This window comes from Tetranychus urticae, chromosome 1 (assembly GCF_039701765.1).
Source record: "Tetranychus urticae isolate SD_2017Ah chromosome 1, NJAU_TeUrti_SD_1.0, whole genome shotgun sequence".
NCBI lineage: Eukaryota > Metazoa > Arthropoda > Arachnida > Trombidiformes > Tetranychidae > Tetranychus > Tetranychus urticae.
The window spans coordinates 1534558-1553298 of record NC_142958.1 but is presented as its reverse complement, the minus strand read 5'-3'; the positions used below and the strand labels follow the sequence as shown (position 1 = coordinate 1553298).

General features: G+C 32.0%; 8 protein-coding genes across 8 annotated transcripts; 7 read left to right on the top strand and 1 right to left on the bottom strand.

The window, feature by feature from the left end:
* The first annotated feature begins 83 nt into the window (after positions 1-83).
* nmdyn-D6 (nucleoside diphosphate kinase 6) lies at positions 84-1325 on the top strand. Its single transcript, XM_015936032.3, has 4 exons — positions 84-287; positions 394-496; positions 558-681; positions 742-1325. Exons 1-4 carry the CDS (start codon positions 204-206, stop codon positions 965-967), a joined length of 537 nt encoding a protein of 178 aa, XP_015791518.1. The 5' UTR covers positions 84-203; the 3' UTR covers positions 968-1325.
* LOC107368241 (homeobox protein PKNOX2-like) lies at positions 1317-3740 on the top strand. Its single transcript, XM_015936031.3, has 5 exons — positions 1317-1893; positions 1966-2129; positions 2404-2656; positions 2742-3019; positions 3099-3740. The coding sequence occupies exons 1-5, from the start codon at positions 1632-1634 to the stop codon at positions 3426-3428; spliced, it is 1287 nt and encodes a 428-aa protein (XP_015791517.1). The 5' UTR covers positions 1317-1631; the 3' UTR covers positions 3429-3740.
* Positions 3741-3917: 177 nt separating this feature from the next.
* LOC107368238 (uncharacterized) lies at positions 3918-5878 on the bottom strand. The gene is made up of 4 exons (XM_015936026.3): positions 5737-5878; positions 4611-5048; positions 4449-4549; positions 3918-4389 (listed from the first exon to the last, which is right to left on the bottom strand). The coding sequence occupies exons 2-4, from the start codon at positions 4876-4878 to the stop codon at positions 4108-4110; spliced, it is 651 nt and encodes a 216-aa protein (XP_015791512.1). The 5' UTR covers positions 4879-5048; positions 5737-5878; the 3' UTR covers positions 3918-4107.
* Positions 5879-6119: 241 nt separating this feature from the next.
* On the top strand, positions 6120-8786 carry LOC107368237 (S-adenosylmethionine decarboxylase proenzyme). The gene is made up of 3 exons (XM_015936025.3): positions 6120-7197; positions 7466-7621; positions 8525-8786. Exons 1-3 carry the CDS (start codon positions 6466-6468, stop codon positions 8657-8659), a joined length of 1023 nt encoding a protein of 340 aa, XP_015791511.1. The 5' UTR covers positions 6120-6465; the 3' UTR covers positions 8660-8786.
* Positions 8787-9180: 394 nt separating this feature from the next.
* Positions 9181-12163, top strand: LOC107368234 (poly(A) RNA polymerase, mitochondrial). The gene is made up of 2 exons (XM_015936023.3): positions 9181-9467; positions 9528-12163. The coding sequence occupies exons 1-2, from the start codon at positions 9345-9347 to the stop codon at positions 10998-11000; spliced, it is 1596 nt and encodes a 531-aa protein (XP_015791509.1). The 5' UTR covers positions 9181-9344; the 3' UTR covers positions 11001-12163.
* Positions 11369-12163, top strand: LOC107368235 (protein D2). The gene has a single exon (XM_015936024.3). The coding sequence runs from the start codon at positions 11369-11371 to the stop codon at positions 11978-11980; it is 612 nt and encodes a 203-aa protein (XP_015791510.1). The 3' UTR covers positions 11981-12163.
* A 735-nt stretch (positions 12164-12898) lies between these two features.
* LOC107368186 (protein D2-like) lies at positions 12899-13234 on the top strand. Its single transcript, XM_015935967.1, has one exon. It carries the CDS (start codon positions 12899-12901, stop codon positions 13232-13234), a length of 336 nt encoding a protein of 111 aa, XP_015791453.1.
* Positions 13235-13765: 531 nt separating this feature from the next.
* LOC112539511 (uncharacterized) lies at positions 13766-18266 on the top strand. Its single transcript, XM_025162097.2, has 4 exons — positions 13766-14758; positions 16256-17230; positions 17698-17857; positions 17956-18266. The coding sequence occupies exons 1-2, from the start codon at positions 14359-14361 to the stop codon at positions 16972-16974; spliced, it is 1119 nt and encodes a 372-aa protein (XP_025017865.1). The 5' UTR covers positions 13766-14358; the 3' UTR covers positions 16975-17230; positions 17698-17857; positions 17956-18266.
* The last annotated feature ends 475 nt before the right edge of the window (positions 18267-18741 follow it).

Genomic DNA, 18741 nt, shown 5'->3' with positions numbered 1-18741 from the left:
TTTTAGATAATCTCTTAAGAGTAACTGGAATTTATACAAAGATTATTATTCTGTGCATTTATGAGACCAAGATGATGGCATGGAGATGGTTGTTTGTTTACATGTTTCCATGTGTGAATGTTAAACATGACTACAAACGTGATTCAATTCTGATACAGTAATTTTAATTTCCATGTTACTATTTTTCATTTATATTTTAATTAATGGCTAACCTTTTGCCTCAAAAGTTGCAATTAACCCTGTGCCTAATCAAACCAGATATAACTCCAATAGCCTGTAAAACAATAGTAAGTCTTCAGACTCTACCTCGTGTTTATGTATCTTCACATCTATTTATTCATGTTGATTCACTATTTAAATCGTTTTGTTTTTATTTTGATTATTTGATTAAAGGCTTTAAGAAAGCTTATCCTCAAGAAAGGTTTTTACTTCATCAGATCGAGATGTATCAAGTTAAGTCAGGAAGACGCAGAAAAATTTTATCACCAACATAAAGGTAAGTTGAGATTGACAATTCAAATGAATAATTTTACTAACTGTTTCTGTGCTTTGATTAGATAGATTTTTTTTCTATCGGTTGGTCACTTTCATGTCTAGTGGACCTTTGTGGGCCCATATTTTAGCACATCCTGACGCTGTTAAACAATGGAGAGCAATCATGGGACCAACAAAAGTATACAAGTAAATACATTGACAGCTACAAATTATTGCTATACTTACATTATTTGTTTATTTCCACAGAGCAGTCTTTGAAGCTCCTAGAACTATTCGAGGCCTGTATGGTTTGACGGATACGAGAAATGCTGTTCATGGGTCAGATTCTGAAAGCTCTGCAAGAGAAGAGATTGGATTCTATTTCAAAGATTTTTCATTTGAAGATTGGAAACTTCACGAGGAAAATCAATTCAATCATAGAGACAAAATTATTTTTGACGCGGAAAATTGCATTCATAAATTCAAACCATGAAAGCAAAGCAATTTTTCACAAATGTTAATTGTTGCCAAAATCATGGATTTTATTTCTGCCTAGTATCACAAACTGCACCGCAGCCTGCAGGTCCTGTATTACAGGAGACGGTTTGATCGACCGTTTAAAAATGGTCAAAGTTTGCATTAGAAATTGGAAAAATAGCAAAGAACAGAATAAAATTTGAATTAAAAATAATGCGCGGAAAATTACAAGTCAATAGAATTTTCTGTTGTTCGGATTTAATTGAAAAAATAAAAATTCATTTCATTAATTTGTAAAGATAACCTCAAAAATAACCGAAAATCACTTATCAATCTCAATAAAGCGCCACCTTAATATTGCCATGTGAACTAAATTTGACATTTTGTTTGTGAATTTTTCATCATTGTTATGCTTCTCGAAATAAATAGTTTATTGAATTTTCGTTGATTAACGGTAAATTCAGCTTTCTTTTGGTATGTTTAAATTGCCAAAAGACACTGATATCAGCTAATAAAGTTCATCTTATAATTTTGCTTGGCTTTATCGATTATTGAACTCAACCCTGGTCTTGTGTGGATTATGTCCAAATTAAGTAACTCAGTTACCACAAAGGATTCTTCCTGTTTTAATTAAACTCCATCAAATCTTTCTTTTAAAATTTTCATAAAATTACTGCTCCATGAATCCTTGCGATGATTTATCGGACTCAGTGTCTGAAGAAGAGGAGGAAGAATTGAATGACCAAATCCAAAGAGAACCTGAGGATTATGCAAATCGTGATGCAGATGACCTGAGTAAACTAAACTGTCCTCCAGTCATTAAAGATGCCAATCCTGAGGACGATGAACCAATTCAGCACGATGAAAATTTGATCAAGGATATTGCTCAGTTTGACAATTATAAAAAAGAAGTTTATAACCATCCTTTGTTTCCACTTTTAGGTAACCTTATTTTCATTGTCTTGCATCTGTACAATTGTTTTCACACAAATTATCTATGCTTTTTCTTCTTAGCTTTGTTACTGGAGAAATGTGAAATTGCTGCAGCAACTTTTGGTGTTAATGAAGAGCCATTTGCTTCCGGTGATGCATTTATTAGTGAACTGAAAGCAGTAATACAAACCCAAACTGAAGATGATAAAAAGATTTTGGGAAAAAATCCTGAGGTTGATTCCTTGGTAAGTTAAAAATATTCATTATTCATAAGTGTTAAGGGTGATATTTTAATCTCTGTATATTTTATTCAAAGTCAGTTAATACTGAATCTTAATAATAACACTGAGTCAAAATTTTATGAGTGTTGACTCTTTGAAATTATTGTGTTTAGTATGGTATGTCCTTTCTGACAAATGCAATGAAATCGATGAATAGAATACTTTTTCATGGTTCAGAATTTGTTATTAATTTTGAAAATTAAACATTTAATTCTATTGTTATTTATCTTTCTTTTAGATGATTAAAGCAATCCAGGTTCTTAGGATACATTTACTGGAGCTGGAAAAAGTTCAAGAATTGTGCAAAGACTTCTGTTATAGATACATTACTTGTTTGCGAACCAAGATGAATTCAGAAAATTTATTGAGAGGAACCGCAAGTCTACATGGTTCTTTTGACAACTCTTCCTGCTCATCATCTTCATCTGATGAATGCTCCTCTGGTCCTTCAAATTTCTCCTTTAACGAACCAAACAATTCAGTGCCAACTGGTAATGTACCAACAAAAATTAATTGTAGCAAGATCTAATAATTTAATGATATTTATATTTCTCTCTGTCTCTTGTCATTTTTCAGATTTTCCTACCGCCATAGCTCAAGATCTCTCAAAAAATAATCAACAACCCCAACAATCGAGTGCAAATAATTCAGACAAATGTAAAGCAACCGAAAATCAGCCTCAAGATCTTGGTACAAACAAACCATTGAACTTAACTTCACGAATCGATAGTGGAACTGAAGGTGATCTCAGTGACGAAGCTTCAAATGTTGCTCAAAAAAGAAACCAAAAAAGAGGAATTCTTCCCAAACAAGCGACTTCAGTTATGCGATCCTGGCTCTTCCAACATATTGTAGTAAGTTTGTCCTAATAATTAAATTCTGGGTTTGAATCAACGGCTTTTTTCTATTAATTCCCTCTCTCTTTACTTACAGCATCCATATCCAACGGAAGATGAAAAAAGGGCAATAGCAGCACAAACAAACTTAACACTTCTACAAGTTAATAATTGGTTTATCAACGCGAGAAGACGAATTTTGCAGCCAATGCTCGACTCAGCCAACATAAACAATAGTAACGTGAATGACAATGATGTAACCATATATCAGGCGACTTCCAATGAAACAAATGCATTGAAAAAGTTAAAGACTAGTAATGGTAATAAAAATAATACCATTTTACAAAAATCTTTACCCAACTCCGTTAACAACTCTATTAAAGTTGCGAGTTCAACTAAAGAAACCAAGAAAAAATGTTCGAGTTGAAAGACGACCTACTTAAAAACCACCAAATTATGTATTCTCTTTCCATACTTCAATTATTATGATACTCATTCAATGATCATTAAGATTTTTTTGTTTCGACTCATCAAGAAAACAAATTAACTTCCATCTTTACCAGATCTACATAGTCATTGCAGTTAAATAAGGTTCACTGTTTTCTTCTCATTACTCCAGCTTCATTTGGATGCATTTTAACTTTATTATCTAAATATAAATTGTAAAATAAATAAGCCAAAGATGAGATTATTATCATCAAACCATTCCATTGATTAAATTAAAATTTGATTTAAAATTGACTATTTTCTTTCATTCGAAAGGATGAAAATTTTTTCAATAATTTCAAAAAAAACTAGAGAAAGCTGCAATTCTTGTTTCAAAATCGAGCTCAACTATCAGAGAAAATTCAAATTTCTTAATAAATTGTCTTTAATCAGTGGTTTACTCAAGATATATCATAAAATGAAATAAATATTAGTAATAATAATATTTAATAATAAGGTAAACTGGTATAGATTTGAAATGTTAAAAGCTTTAACTTACATTTTGAATGAAAAACGATTGTTTATAAAACTAAATCTCTGATGTACAAAAAGGTCTCGAATATATATTGTTTGCTTTGCTTGCATTAAATAATTAAACAGGTAAAAAATCTGAAATTAGATCAATAATCATCCGAATCAGGTGTCTTCGATCCAAGTGGAAGTTGATTGTTTCCATTTTGATCATTAAATGATTGACTGTAGTCGTTGGGTTGCTGATTTCGATAATCTTTATTGTTATGATTAATTAGTCCCTGATCGCGGTTGATATGATAATACTCTCTCGATTTCGGACAGTCCACATTGTACCACCAATCACAAACTCGGTATAATTGGTTGAAAAGAGTTCCATTGGGACAAGAAAATGAATGATGACGTCCATTTGGTTCACAGAGATGCCAGATCTGTAAAAATACATGTAAATAGATCAGATATTTTCTGATATAAACAAATGTTAACTCACTTGGCAATCAGATTGGACATCAGCATAATAACCAGCATATATTTTATTTGAACACCTGAAATCAGAGACGGGATATTGGTCTCCATAATTCCATGTATTACCTGATGAGAAAACAGTTTAGTTTTGAGATAATCAGACGAAGCTTCTTTTTTCAAAAATTACCTGAATTGTCGATTGTTTTATGGAAATTGCTCAAAACAATTTCACCTTCATTATCTTCTAAATTTTCTTCGCCATCTAAAGCAACATCATCGGAATACTTGATCTCTCCACTTGGTAGGTCATCAGGTTGGTTGTCGATTGATTCTAGATTTTCCTCTAATGGTTCGAAGCCCTCGACCAAACTCTGGTGTTGATGATATGGAAGATCTGATTCTCCATAGTGAATTTGCGATTGATAATTGTCATGGTTCACAGCATCAGGATACATATGCCAATGATCTGGAGAAACAGAGGAAAACAGTGAATCCGAAGATGATTGTTGGAAATATCTTTGAGGATAAGGCGATTTAGATGCAGTTGGTCTTGATCGATGAGCTAAATAGCCATTTTCCGATGATTTACTATTCCTTTGAATCGTCACTTTTGGTGAAATTTGTCCTAAAATATTGAAGATTATAACGAAAACAAGAAAAACATTAGAGTTGGAAAGATTCATGTTGAATGGATGTAAAGTTGAAATTGAATGAAATTGAAAGTGAAAAATTGTTTTTCATAACAGAATCTAAACCGAGATAATTGCAAATAGAGTGGCTTCATTTTTTTGTAAATCAAATCATTATTGACCCTTTGATTTTGATTGTATTGTCTAGGTATTCAGGTAACACCTAAAAATTATTCAACTGAAATCTTTGAATTGATTTTCATATATTAATCTCAACAGGCTATTTCCGTTTGAAGAATTGAACTTGACAACTTTCACTTTCCAATCACCAATCTTATGAAATTCAATACAATCAGAATTATAATTGAAAATAAATCAACTACAGAAATGGTTGTAATTAAATGATATTCATTTTCAGAGTAAAGACAATCAAATCATTCCATAACGTAGCTGAATATTGAGGGAAATAAATTAAAAGTTGTTCCAGTCGCTTGAAACGTTGAAACAACACATTTTGATCTGACATTGTGAGTTTAAAGATTCCTGGAAAAGGTCATATTGAACCATATCAATGAAAGCGTGGAGGTTCAAAAGGGATTTTACTCAGACGTGGAAAAAAATTGATGGACATTGGAGTGGGAAAAGGTTGATAACTGGTTTATACCTGAATATACGGTTACTTACCTAGTAAATCTCATTATTTCCATCACTCAGATTCTGAAACTCATAATGTGATTGTCAGATGAAGACTCGACTTTTCCAGTCAGTCGCCATCTATTGAAGTTTGTAAAAAAGCACAATCGTAACAATTTGTTGACGAATCAAAATTACTGTAACAATTAGATTCTGTAAATTATGTTGTATTTACATTTTTGAAATAAATTGTCTTGTCAGTTTGATTTTAAAAAGTCTCGCTTTTAATTTGATAGATGGAGTCAGCACAAGAATACAAAATGTCTAGTGTATTAAATTGTTATCCCCTTTATTCCCCCCTTCAACCCTCTTATCTTACTTTCCATGTCTTCGATATCACTGCCTTTGCTACTTGAAATTGATTGTTTCTATTTCAGATTTTGGACTAAGCGGTTGATTGTGTTTAATCATTCCTTGTAATAATTTTTGTTTTATTCTTGATCTCTTTTATTTTATTTTACTGTTGATAATTTAATCGGAAATTGCGTATCTGTGATCTCAATTATTCATTCATCTTTGAAATTCCCCTAAAGAGTAACTAAAGAGTTCTTGTTCTATTTTTTTCGCTCTCTCCTTCACTTGTTTCTGGTCTATTGACTCAATTTCTGTTATTTTCTTTAAAGTATTTGTTAATATTATATTGTTATCGAAGATTTTATTCAAAAAAAAATCTTATAGTGATATTATTGATTGATTTTGAACAAAAAATTGTGCTAAATAATGGATGAAAAGCAAGATTATTGCAATTTTTTTGAGGGAACTGAGAAGCTGTTGGAAATATGGTTCGACTCGGAAACCTCATCTCAAAAAAATTCTGGTGCAACTAATTGTGACCTTCGTTTGATCCCTCGAACAGCTTGGGAATCTTTATTGTCCCTGGCAAACTGTGAAATCATTAGCTTCAAGAAAAATGACAAGCTCGATGCTTACGTTCTTTCGGAAAGCTCAATGTTCGTCTCAAAGAATCGATTTATTTTGAAAACTTGTGGTACCACTACTTTATTCAATTGTATTGAGCCACTTCTTTACTTGGTCAAAAAATTTACTGGATTCGATGAAGTATTGGACATATTTTATTCGCGAAAAAATTTCCTTCGACCTGAATTGCAACCTAAGCCTCACAGCTCTTTTTATGATGAAATTGAGTACTTGGACAATTATTTCGAGAATGGTTCAGCTTATTGTATGGGTCCGATAAATCGTGATTGTTGGTTTCTATTTACTCTCAATCAAATCAAACCCATAAAAATGATTGAAGGACCTGATCAAACTTTGGAGATAATAATGCAAAACTTGGATCCAAAGGTCATGAAAATATTTACTCGAGAGGTTTGCTCAACGGCTAAAGAAGCAACTTCTCGATCTGGTATTGACAAGATACTTCCTGGAATGGTTATTGATGACTTTCTTTTCAAACCTTGTGGTTACTCCATGAATGGCCTCATCAATGGTGTAAGTTAATTAATTATTCTAAATTTCTTAGCAATTGACCATTTTCAATTGTATCAATTGCTTGAACAGAAAGAAAGATTACACTTGTGAAAAGGAAGTAACAATCTTAATCCTCTTCAAATTGCTTCGATGGTTGGATAAGGCCATCTCAAGAGTTGATTGTTCATCTTGAAAATGGATTTGTCATAGAAACAATTGTATTCTAAAATAGACCTTTTCATTTTTTCATTGATCATGATAATTAAATCTTCTTTTCTTCCCTCCTCAGGACTATTACATGACGATCCACATCACTCCAGAGCCGCATTGTTCATATGTTAGCTTTGAAACTAACTATCCTCAAGCAAATTATTATGATTTGGTCTCCCGGCTAATCAAAACCTTCAGCCCTGGAAAATTTTCATTGACTTTATTCGCTAATGAAGTGAGTCTACATTCTTTTTTTTGATTGTTAACTGTTTCCGTTGTGGCAGATTACCCATCAGATAATTTGATCTAGGAATTTAATCAATTAATTTTGTTGGATAACTTATTGGTTTAATGGATAAACTTTGCAGCTGAGATAATGTATTAATAGTTGTTAATGCTAGAATTATCTATCAATTATTTATATAATGGCAACACCAAGAAATCTTCCAAACGGCTTATTCAATAGCAACTTAACAAAAAATGATAATATGTGATAATAATTCCCTTTCCTCTTCATTAGAAATTGAAACAAGTTATTACTTAATGATTATCTTTAATGGATTTATTCACTCAAATAGAACGATTGAGTATCTAGATGTGTCAAAACCTACGTTGATCATACCAAGTTTGTTCTGATACTCTTTCCTTATCGAGAATAGTATAAAAGTTACATTGTACGAGCACCTTGAAATATCACTGATAGAATCAGTATTCTAGGTTTACATATTAATTTATCATATTACCGAAAGCTTCAACAAGCAGTTAAAAGTCAGTTTTCAAGTGCAAATACAATTATAACGAAATATTGATGGTAAATGCTTAACATTTTATATTAATTTAATGTATCGATGTATCTTATTGGTATGTTGCGATAAGATATGTCTGTGGTTAGAATAATCAATTGAAATCAAATATTTATTATTGTTTAAAAGCTAAAACTATGCCCAATGATTTTACTTATTTAACTTGAGGTTAAGATCATGCTTTTGATTGCTACTAATCACATGTCCACAATATTATGTTGCATGCTGTTCCACGCTGTAAATGAATTCGCTTAAATATTTGCAGTGCATGTTTGCTTATTGTAATTGATCTGATTGAATCTAAACGATGTTATTTTTTTCTCTTTTTCTTACAGAGTTCAATAGCGGTTGAATGCATGCAAGACTATCGGATGTTGACTTTTACTGGATTCATGAGCAAGGAGTTGCAATTCAGCCACCTCAAGAATTACAACCTCACTTACGGATTGTTCGCTAAAGCACCAAGCTGAGAATTAATGAAATATTTCTCTTCCTTCATGGTCTCTTCATGTAGATCTATGACAAAATACAAAATGAAACTGTACTTCTTTAGATTGCGATTATTAATTAAAATATCTACTCTATTATTTCAATCAATTCACATTGAAAAAAGTCCAAATTCATAATGAAAATATCATATAAAAACGAGCTATATGTTATACTTTTGTCAAGCAACAGCTTAAGCCGGAGAAAGAGTTGGAAAGATTCATGGTAGAATTAGAAGTTGAAACGGAAATTAAACCTATAAGAAAAAATCAGAAAAACCGAAACAACTGTAATAAGTAGAGTGGAATCATTTCTGATTGTAAATCAGATCATTATTGATCCTTTAGATGCTGGTTTGAATTTCCCTCTAAATGCAACAACAAAGCTATTGATTACTTAGTAGCCAAGGTTATCAACTAGATTCTGTTTCGGTTTAGTTTTCACTAAATACAAATGAAAACAAACATTTCGGTTTAGTTCTCGGCATGTTTGATTTATTAAAAGCGTTAAAATCTTTAATAAAATTTCCGTTTGTTTTATGTAAATCTAGTGATTAAAACTCATCATGTTGAAATCATGAATGACTTTTAATTCCAAGTCAAATAGACCAATTTCAATAATCCCGTAAGCCACATGTGGTAATCAGCTGTTCCTATCGTTTTGATAACCATGTTGCGTTTCTTATTTCGTCGTGATTTAACTGAATCAAATGTATCACGGTTTGTCAGACATTTTTCTTTGGAAGCCAATTCTGTTCAAAAGAAGCAAGTGCCTGTTTCATGCAATGATTCGGTAAGTTCAAGTGTTATTATGTTTCCAATTGGATTCTAATCCTTGTTTTTTTTTATTCAGGAGGATAATTCAAAGGTTCTGATTCGTTTTCCTTCCAAATTCTATCAACACTCATTCGACTCTTTTGAATCTATGATAGCAAAAGAAAAGTCTGACGCGAAAAGTTACATTTTGATCGAAGACAAGACTAATGGAAAGCTAGATTCTATACCAAAAGAAGCATTGGAAAAAATTTTAGACTCTAGTATTACCCAGATGTACAAATATCATCTTGGCTCTCGTGGCTATTGCTTAGTAAAATTAGACGATTATGAAAACTTTGCTGACAGGAATAACAAGAATTTTCAACACCAGTCATTTCCAGTTTATGCAAGGATGTTTAGCCTTTTACCGAATTCGCTCAAACTGATTAAAGATGAATTATCTACTGAACCAGTGGTAATCCCTGATTTACTGAGAAATCGTAAATGCTGGCTCAAATTTATTCATGAAAAAAATAACATGGATAGTAATGAATTCATAGACAATCTGGTTAATAGTGTCCTTCTTAATGAAGTTGAAGCCAAATTAAGATTTTTCCTGATAAATCAGTTCGAAGAGCTTCTCTGTACTGGACCATTCAATCGATGTCAAGTTTATCCTTTTGGATCATCTGTCAACGGTTTTGGTTGGAATCAAAGTGACATTGATCTGTTTCTAACTCCTGAAACATTGAAAAGCCCAAAAGATAATGCCTATGGCCTAACCTCAGCATCAAGTCAAAATATTGCAGGCGATAATAATGATACAAAAAGGGTTCTTCAGATGCTTCATGGAATTATTAATGAATTTGTTCCTGCCGTTAAAGACGTCAATGCAATTCTAATGGCTCGAGTTCCAATAATCAAATTTGACTCCATCGCGAGTGGATTGAATGTAGATTTATCTTTTTTCCTTGATTCAAGAGACAGTGGCATTGATATTGCTCATGTATTATATGAATACTCACGATTAGATGTGCGTGTTGTTAAACTTATGATATTCGTTAAATTATGGGCCATGCAACAAGGCATCACCCGATCAGCTCCAGGAGTATGGATAAATAGTTTTGGTTTAATGATGTTGGTTGTTCACTTTCTTCAAGTACGATCTCCTCCTCTACTACCTCCAATCAGTCATTTAAACGTTATTTATGATCCGTACCAAGCTAGTGTCACCAAGCAAACCAATGATTTATGTTATGATTATAAAACACCATTCATGACTCTCTTGAAAGAGTTTTTTGACCATTATGCCAGATTTGAGTTTGAAAATTATGGATGTAATGTCAGTGACGGTCTTTTGATTAAAAAACCTAGTTCTAATAGTGCACTTTACATACAAAATCCGACTCATAGATATTTAAATGTATCAAAAAATGTTCAAAATACCGAATTAGCCAAACTTGTTTTAATTGCTAGAGCTTCTCATGATATAATTAGTAGAGGTGATCATGTTAGTAGTCTTTTGAAACCCTTTTCAAGAAAATCAATTAACATTGGAGATTTATATTGACATGGAAACCAATCAAGTTAATGACTAATGATAACTTCATTGTAAAATATTAATGTTAATAATTCATGTAAATCTGATTTGATAAATAAATTTTTGCTATTTTGACAAATAGTGATTTTGTACATATGACAGGTACTAACATTATCATTGAATAATGGCTCAAACAAATTAAATGAACTTCATTTCCTCTAATTTTTGTAAATTAATTCATCATTTACGTAGCCAACTGTTAACCAATTGCTCTTATGAAATCATATAAAGATGTTTGCATAAATAGAGCATTTTACCAAAAGAATGGCTCAGTCCACCACTAACTAATGTGAAATTATTTTTCATCGTTTAGTCCCAATATATCAATCTCGTTCAAAATGTTCAAATTTGTTACTCAACTATTAGTATTTTTAATCACAGTTTCAGTGACAGTTAATGTCCAACTTTGTGGCAACCAAAATCAACAAACAGTGGACGAAGCTTTCATTGAAAGTGAAATAGTTAAAGATCTAGAAATAAAATTACCAAGCGATGGATTGGACTTGATTGAAGTTACTTATCCAAACGCAATTTGCAGGGAAAGTGTATCTTGTGGGAATGAATTGAAATCATTTCAAACACTAGAGGAGCCCATTATTAAGTATCCATCGGAATCAAATACATTATACACTTTTATGATGCTCGATCCTGACGCACTCAGTCCAGCTGCACCAACTTTACGATCCTACATTCATTGGATGGTTATTAATGTGGAACGTGATGATCTCAAGTCGGGATCTACTATCCATTCGTACATTGCTCCAACACCAACTCCGCTTTTAGGTGCACATCGCTACGTTTTCATGGTATTCGAACAACCCGAAAAATTCGCTGTTGGATCGGATGCAATTGTTTTAGAGAGAAACAATTTTAATGTTGCTGAATGGGCTGAACGGAATAGAGTATTTGGTCCAATTGCTGGGAATTATTTCTTAGAAAAGCTTCCATAAAATCTAGAAATCCAACAATCATAGGGAAATAATTATTTAATTTCAAGTTAAATTATCATTCAAATCATCAACAGTTTGATAATACTAAACACTAAATGTATCTTATTTGGCAAAAGCTGTAAACTATTGTGTGAAATCAACTATCAAATGAAATAAATAATATAAGGATGCACTTTGGTCGAATTGCTTGTGTCACTTTTTCGCTTTAATTTCCTGAAGACAATCAACTATTTAAAGGTGATTTACGAATAGTAATTTTAGTATCGCAATTTAACCAACCTAATTCAAGGACTGATTTCGGCCAACTAATACGAATTTGAAGTATTTGGAAGAAAGTCGATCTCAAAATTACTGAGAAACACTGAAAACGCCATGAATAAGCATATGACGAATACAGACTAACATTATATTTGTTGAGTAATGGCTCAAACAAATGACTTTATTCGTTTGCATTTTTGTTAATTAATTCAGCATTTACGTAGCCAATTGTTTATCCATTGCTTCTATGAAGCCAAAAGAAGATGAATAAATAGAGCGTTTGATTAAAAAGACTGGTTCAGTTCATCAACTAACTAAGAGTTAATTTTTTATCGTTTGGTTGCAAAAATCCATTCCATTGAAAATGTTCAACTTCATCACTCAACTATTAGTATTATTAATCACTGTTTCAGTGACAATTACTGTCCAACTTTGTGGTAATCAAGATCCTCAACAAACAGTTGACCAAGCTTTCATTGACAGTGGAATAGTTAAAGACCTAGGAATAAAATTACCAAGCGAAGGAATGAATTTTATTGAAGTTACGTATCTTATACCCAGTGAAAGAGTATATGTGGGACAGAATTGGATTCATTACAAACATTTGATGAACCCTTGGTTAAGTTCCCAGCCGAAACAAATACAAACTACACTTTTATGATGCTCGATATTGACGCACCAAGTCCATCTGCACCAATTATGCGATCCTTTATTCATTGGATGGTTGTTAATGCACTTGGTGGACAGCTAGAACCGCAATCTACTGTCCATCCATACATCAGTCCAATGCCAACTCCGGGTTTGGGTGCACATCGCTACGTTTTCATGGTTTTCGAGCAACCCAAAGGCTTCACTATTGATCCGAATGCAACTGTTTTAGACAGAAACAAATTTAATGTCGCTGAATGGGTTAAACAAAATACATTATTTGGTCCGGTTGCTGGTAATTACTTTTTAGAAGGAAATCCACCGAATCCAAAATTCAATCTCGCTTAAATCATTATTTGATTTCATGTGTAATATCATTCATATTACACAGCGAATGTTTTACGTAGCAATCAAATCATCAACACTTTTATGTAAATGAATCTTATTTGGCAATTTATGAAACAATTGTGTTAAACAACTATCAAATAAAAGAAATAATTGAGAACAGAAATAAAATAAATAATATAAGGATACTTTTTCGTTGAATTACTTGTGTCAATACTTTTTCGCGACTTGATTATTCATCAACTAATACAATTTCTGATGCAAAATTCTTCTGATTCTCGAAAACTGTCGATCAGAGAAGTTTTTAAATCACATAAATGGACTCAGTTCTTATGTTCCTACAAATCCCACCAAGTTTCAACTCTTAACTAAAATACTCGAGCCTTGGCAATACTTGGCAGCACCTTTGTATTGCATTTGCAAGTTTAACCAGAAAATTGGTTTATTTACCAAGAAAGGGATTGAGATGAGTTTTTTTGTTTAATAAGTTTTTGCTCGCACATCCAAAACCCAAAAATCATAATATAGAGAGAGAATTTGCAGTTTTGTACCTAAATCAGTCGAAATTATTTACATTTATTTTTTGATTTTGTTTTCTTTTTGAAAAATTTACTTAGTTCTTTTCAATTTGCATTATTGGATGAATTTAGTGGATTGATAGATGTTATGCTACAAAGGGTTTGTAGACATTGTAAATAGAATCAAATTTAACTAAAGCTGTTGAATCAAGAAGACGTTTTGTGATGCCTTGTAAGTTCATTCTTGTTAAACACTTGTGTTTAAAAATCACTTTTTCGCCTTAATTTCCTGACTACAATCAACTATTTAAAGGTGAGTTACGCTAACTTCAATTCGCTGTAACGGTCATTTGTTTATTTTCACCTAACGTAATCAGCTCTTCCGCTCAAGGATTCACCCAACTATGATTGTTGTAAAATAACAATAGATCCTCACATTATTGTTGATTTGCTCAACCACTTTGCTAGCAATTGGTAAATCAGAGTTTAACCATTTTAGAGATGAACTCGGAAATGTTTTCATTTGGTGTAGTGATAACCCTTCAGCTATGTGAAACTAAACATTCTTATTGAATTAGATCCTCTTAACCTGTGTCTGATGATCCTGATATGATTTGCTATGTTCAATTATATCTAATGGTTATGATAATTCGAATCAATGGGTTAGTCAAAAAAGCCTCTGCCAATACTCTACCAAGTGGAACAAGAGATGAAATATTAACAATGATTCAAGATTGGATACAAAGAAATAAAGTTCCTCAGGGTGAAAGAGTCTATCATCTCAATATGGACACACATGGAAATGGTGCTTTTGATACTAAAGGTACATCCAATGGTGGTAAAGAATCAGTTTGGTCAAACAGAGTAAAACTGAAAGACGACAAAGCCAACTCTCCCAATCGCAGTAAACGCAAATGGATCAAATTTAAACAACCAAAGCGTTTTCCTGGTTACAGATATTACGGATCATTCAATCGTATTACACCAGAATTATTGGATCCATTTCTCAGTAAGTTTATCCTTTAAGCTTACTTAGCTTTGTTAATTAACTAAGGCTGTTAATGCAAAAAGCTGTAAAAAGAAACAAATAACACATTTGTAACATTTATGCACAAATTGACACCAACACTAAAAGACAAATGGGAAAAACGGGTAAAAATGAATTTCTTCGAAAATTAAACACTTTAAGTTTGTAGGAAAATCAAAACTGAATGTATTTGTGTGATTTAAAAACTTCTCAGATCAACATTTGTCGAGAAAATCGAGTTCAAAGTTGAAATTTCGATCGCTTTTTGTACCGTTATGAAAACAGATTTTTTCACGAAACTTAAGTCTTTGATGTAAATTTTGATGAGCAGCCAGAAAATGAACTTATTTTTAGAATAAAAACTTTCCGTTTTCGTTAAAGTAGTTAAGTGCGATTTTTACTTGAACCGATCGCTTTCTATGACCATAATATTTAGAGAGCTGAAATTTATTTTCTGTGCATAAAAATTGTTTGTACACATTGTGAAACAAACAATTTTTAAAATTTATCAATAGTTCTCTTGATTTTGGATATTTACCAGAAAACTTTGAGCCTCGATATTTCGAGAATGATAGTACTTAAAAGCATCATCTTTGGTTAAATATTAGATTTTAACAATGACTATAATATAGCAAAATATGAAATTATTTCAGATTCTACAAGCAAAGTTATTGCATTGTGTTATTTACGTTACCAGATTTGATTCTTGGTTATAAGGAAGGATTTATCTTGAATGATATTTATCATTAAATGAATTAGCTCAGATTTTATTCGGTATAAAGTTACATACTGCTATAGCCCATAATAAAATCTAATGTTTGACCAAAAAATGATGATTTTAGGTGATTCCATTCTCGAAATATCGAGGTTCGAAGTTTTCTGGTAAATGTCCAAAATCAAGAGAACTATTGATAAATTGTGAAAATTGTTTCGTTCATGATGTGTAAAAACAATTTTAATGTAGGAATAATAAGTTTAAGATCTCTAAATATTACGGTCATGGAAAGCGATCGGTTCAAGTAAAAATCGCACTTAACTACTTTAACGAAAACGGAAAGTTTTTATTCTAAAAATAAGTTCATTTTCTGCTTGCTAATCAAAACTTACATCAAAGACTTAAGTTTCGTGAAAAAATCTGTTTTCATAACGGTACAAAAAGCGATCGAAATTTCAACTTTGAACTCGATTTTCTCGACAAATGTTGATCTGAGAAGTTTTTAAATCACACAAATACATTCAGTTTTGATTTTCCTACAAATTAACAGTTTTCAATTTTAGAAGAAATTCATTTTTACCCGTTTTATCCCGTTTTTTCCCATTTGTTTTTCAGTGTTTGTGTCAATTTGTGCAAAATGTAACAAACAGTGTCTTTTTAGCAACAATCATTAACTAACATTCAAATTAATGCTAACAAATGCTAAATTATAATTTCTTGTGTTTTCTCAACATTGTCCTTAATGGAACCTCTTCTTTCAATAGTCAACCATGATAATCAGTTGCAATGGAGTGATCTAATTGGAAATAATAACAACCTTTTTGCCAATGGATTGCCTTATTTACCATCGGCTGATCAACCCATTGGACATCAACTTTTTCATGGCAAACTTTTCGATGACTACCGTAGTCTACTTGGGCAAAACTATCACCTAACCAAAGGACATCATGAACCTCATCACCCAGACAAACAGGAGCATAAACACGATCATAACCATAACCATAATCACGAACACAAACATCATTATCACGTAACCAAAACAAAAACGAAGCATATTCACCATGTAACCGTTCCAATTCCTTATCCAGTTCACATCAAAGTTCAAAAGCATCACAAACATCACCATCATGATCACAAAAGCAATCAAAAGGACATCAAACCTTGGTTATTAATTGCTGCTATTGGGTTACCACTTTTACTGGGCGCCTTGTTGCTTCCTTTGGCTCTTTTGTTTCTAACAACACTTGTCACACTATTCGCAGCCTTAGCCGGTGGCGGCGGTGCAGGTGGAATATTTGGAAACGGTGGTTTCGGTGGAGCCACTCTTATACCCATTACCACGACGACTACAGGAGGTAGACACAGACGGTCAACGGAACTCAAAATTTACGATAGCCAATCATTGGATGCTTTATACATTCTCATTATGGAGGGTATCTATTCAATGGCATCAAACCTTCAAAATGATCATTACCCAGCCTAATCACTAATGTACATCTCAACCAGCAATTTATTTATCCACTTATTTATTTATTTATTTGTGTATTAACCCCTAAATTATTGGATGTCATTACATGAAATGTTTCCCGTCAAATGTATTGAAAATGATTTATTTTGCTCTGGTCTTGAAAATCTTATTGAAATGCCTTAATCTATTTGATGACCATCTGATCTTTGACTAATTTATTTAGGTAAATTTATATTTTTTGACAATGGTTACATAAGAAGTGTTATACAAGGTGAGTTATTCAATCAATGAAATGGAGTTGAAACATGTAAACAAGAAAATTTAATATCGTTTCATAATCTGTAATTAGAAGAAAGTTGAATAAGTATCAGGTTTACTGTCACAGTCAGTCTGATTACATGATGAAGATCCTTGAATGTAAGTAGATTAACTTGAAGTTATGCTGGAAATTATATACAGATAAAAATCCAATTTTATTTGACTCCTTAATTTATATAAATTTGAACTGAATAAAAGAGTCAAATGCAATTGTTGAATCGTTAGTTTATCCATCGACAGCAATCAAGTTACATCTAACTGTTTGACCAGGAAAAGTATCACCACTGAGCCTAAGCTTTCTTCGTGAATAAAAGTTAACTGAATTGGTGATCAACCATTAAAACAACTGTTACATCGAAAGCTGAAACATGACCAAAGCTATTCTAATTGTATTGTGCTTTTCAATTCTGTTGACGGCAGTTGAGCTACAAACTGTGAATAATCTTGACTCTAAGGAAGTTCTGGATGCTGTTATCGAAACTAATCAAACTGATGATAATTTAGTGAGAAAACAAATTGCCCAAATTGAAGACATTTTGGTTGGGCTTGATCGATATATCGCTATAAACCATAGGATTAGGTAAGTAACCTAATATGAGTTTGCTTTTATTGTATTTTATATTTTATTTTATCAAGTTTTTCTTACATTATTATCCTTTAATTTCATTGTATTTATAGATTTGGACGCAGCATTAAATCATCAAATGATTTATCTAGTTCATTAAAAAGTATTTCAAAGCGGTTAAAATCAATCTTGAAGCGCTGTAAATTGTTGTAAACTGGATTCCAAACTCCATTTCAGGTTACTATCGAGATTCATCATAAGGATACCAAACAATAATACGCTCAATATTGATTGTTAACCAAAGAGATTGGATTTAGTGTGACACTGGATATAAATCAAAAAGTTAATATAATTAGCCATCTAATTGTGAATATCTTTATTTTAATTACATATGTACGATAAAATAAACTGTTGCTTTCATCAACTTGTTTTGGGTTCATATTTTATTTCCTACAATTTGATATTCATTTATCTGTTATGATTGTCAATAGTTTAATGATGACAATTAGATGCTTAAATTGATCTTGTTCAATGTATATAAATTAACCAAAAAACAAACATAAGCAGTTGAACTTGAAGAAATACCAGTTTCTGGTTATTTAACCAGAAACTGGAGGCAGCCATTACAACCTATTGTGTAACCGAAGCTTCCAGATCTGGTTGCCCTTCTTTGTTACATTCATTGTATCTTTGACAAATCCAGATTGTCTATGTTGAGTTATCTTGTTATAATATTGGAGTAATTCAGCTATTTTGGGTTCGCATTATCTACCCAATTTTTATCATCAGAATGCGATAAAAACATGAGTTATTCAATATTGCACAAAATTTTATCCTTTCACTTTCAATAGTCTGAATGTTTATTCCTTCAGTTTATTATGCATAATATGAATAATATT

Coding starts and splice junctions, on each gene's coding strand:
- nmdyn-D6 (XM_015936032.3), top strand. CDS start 204: ATGGCTAACCTTTTGCCTCAAAAGTTGCAATTAACCCTGTGCCTAATC. Junction 497..557: donor ATTTTATCACCAACATAAAG/GTAAGTTGAGAT, acceptor TGCTTTGATTAG/ATAGATTTTTTTTCTATCGG. Junction 682..741: donor GGACCAACAAAAGTATACAA/GTAAATACATTG, acceptor TTATTTCCACAG/AGCAGTCTTTGAAGCTCCTA.
- LOC107368241 (XM_015936031.3), top strand. CDS start 1,632: ATGAATCCTTGCGATGATTTATCGGACTCAGTGTCTGAAGAAGAGGAG. Junction 2,130..2,403: donor ATCCTGAGGTTGATTCCTTG/GTAAGTTAAAAA, acceptor TCTTTCTTTTAG/ATGATTAAAGCAATCCAGGT. Junction 2,657..2,741: donor AAACAATTCAGTGCCAACTG/GTAATGTACCAA, acceptor GTCATTTTTCAG/ATTTTCCTACCGCCATAGCT.
- LOC107368238 (XM_015936026.3), bottom strand. CDS start 4,878: ATGTATCCTGATGCTGTGAACCATGACAATTATCAATCGCAAATTCAC. Junction 4,550..4,610: donor TAAAACAATCGACAATTCAG/GTAATTTTTGAA, acceptor TTTTCTCATCAG/GTAATACATGGAATTATGGA. Junction 4,390..4,448: donor ATGTCCAATCTGATTGCCAA/GTGAGTTAACAT, acceptor GTATTTTTACAG/ATCTGGCATCTCTGTGAACC.
- LOC107368237 (XM_015936025.3), top strand. CDS start 6,466: ATGGATGAAAAGCAAGATTATTGCAATTTTTTTGAGGGAACTGAGAAG. Junction 7,198..7,465: donor TGAATGGCCTCATCAATGGT/GTAAGTTAATTA, acceptor TTCCCTCCTCAG/GACTATTACATGACGATCCA. Junction 7,622..8,524: donor TGACTTTATTCGCTAATGAA/GTGAGTCTACAT, acceptor TTTTTCTTACAG/AGTTCAATAGCGGTTGAATG.
- LOC107368234 (XM_015936023.3), top strand. CDS start 9,345: ATGTTGCGTTTCTTATTTCGTCGTGATTTAACTGAATCAAATGTATCA. Junction 9,468..9,527: donor CTGTTTCATGCAATGATTCG/GTAAGTTCAAGT, acceptor TTTTTTATTCAG/GAGGATAATTCAAAGGTTCT.
- LOC107368235 (XM_015936024.3), top strand. CDS start 11,369: ATGTTCAAATTTGTTACTCAACTATTAGTATTTTTAATCACAGTTTCA.
- LOC107368186 (XM_015935967.1), top strand. CDS start 12,899: ATGCTCGATATTGACGCACCAAGTCCATCTGCACCAATTATGCGATCC.
- LOC112539511 (XM_025162097.2), top strand. CDS start 14,359: ATGATTTGCTATGTTCAATTATATCTAATGGTTATGATAATTCGAATC. Junction 14,759..16,255: donor ATTATTGGATCCATTTCTCA/GTAAGTTTATCC, acceptor TTCTTTCAATAG/TCAACCATGATAATCAGTTG.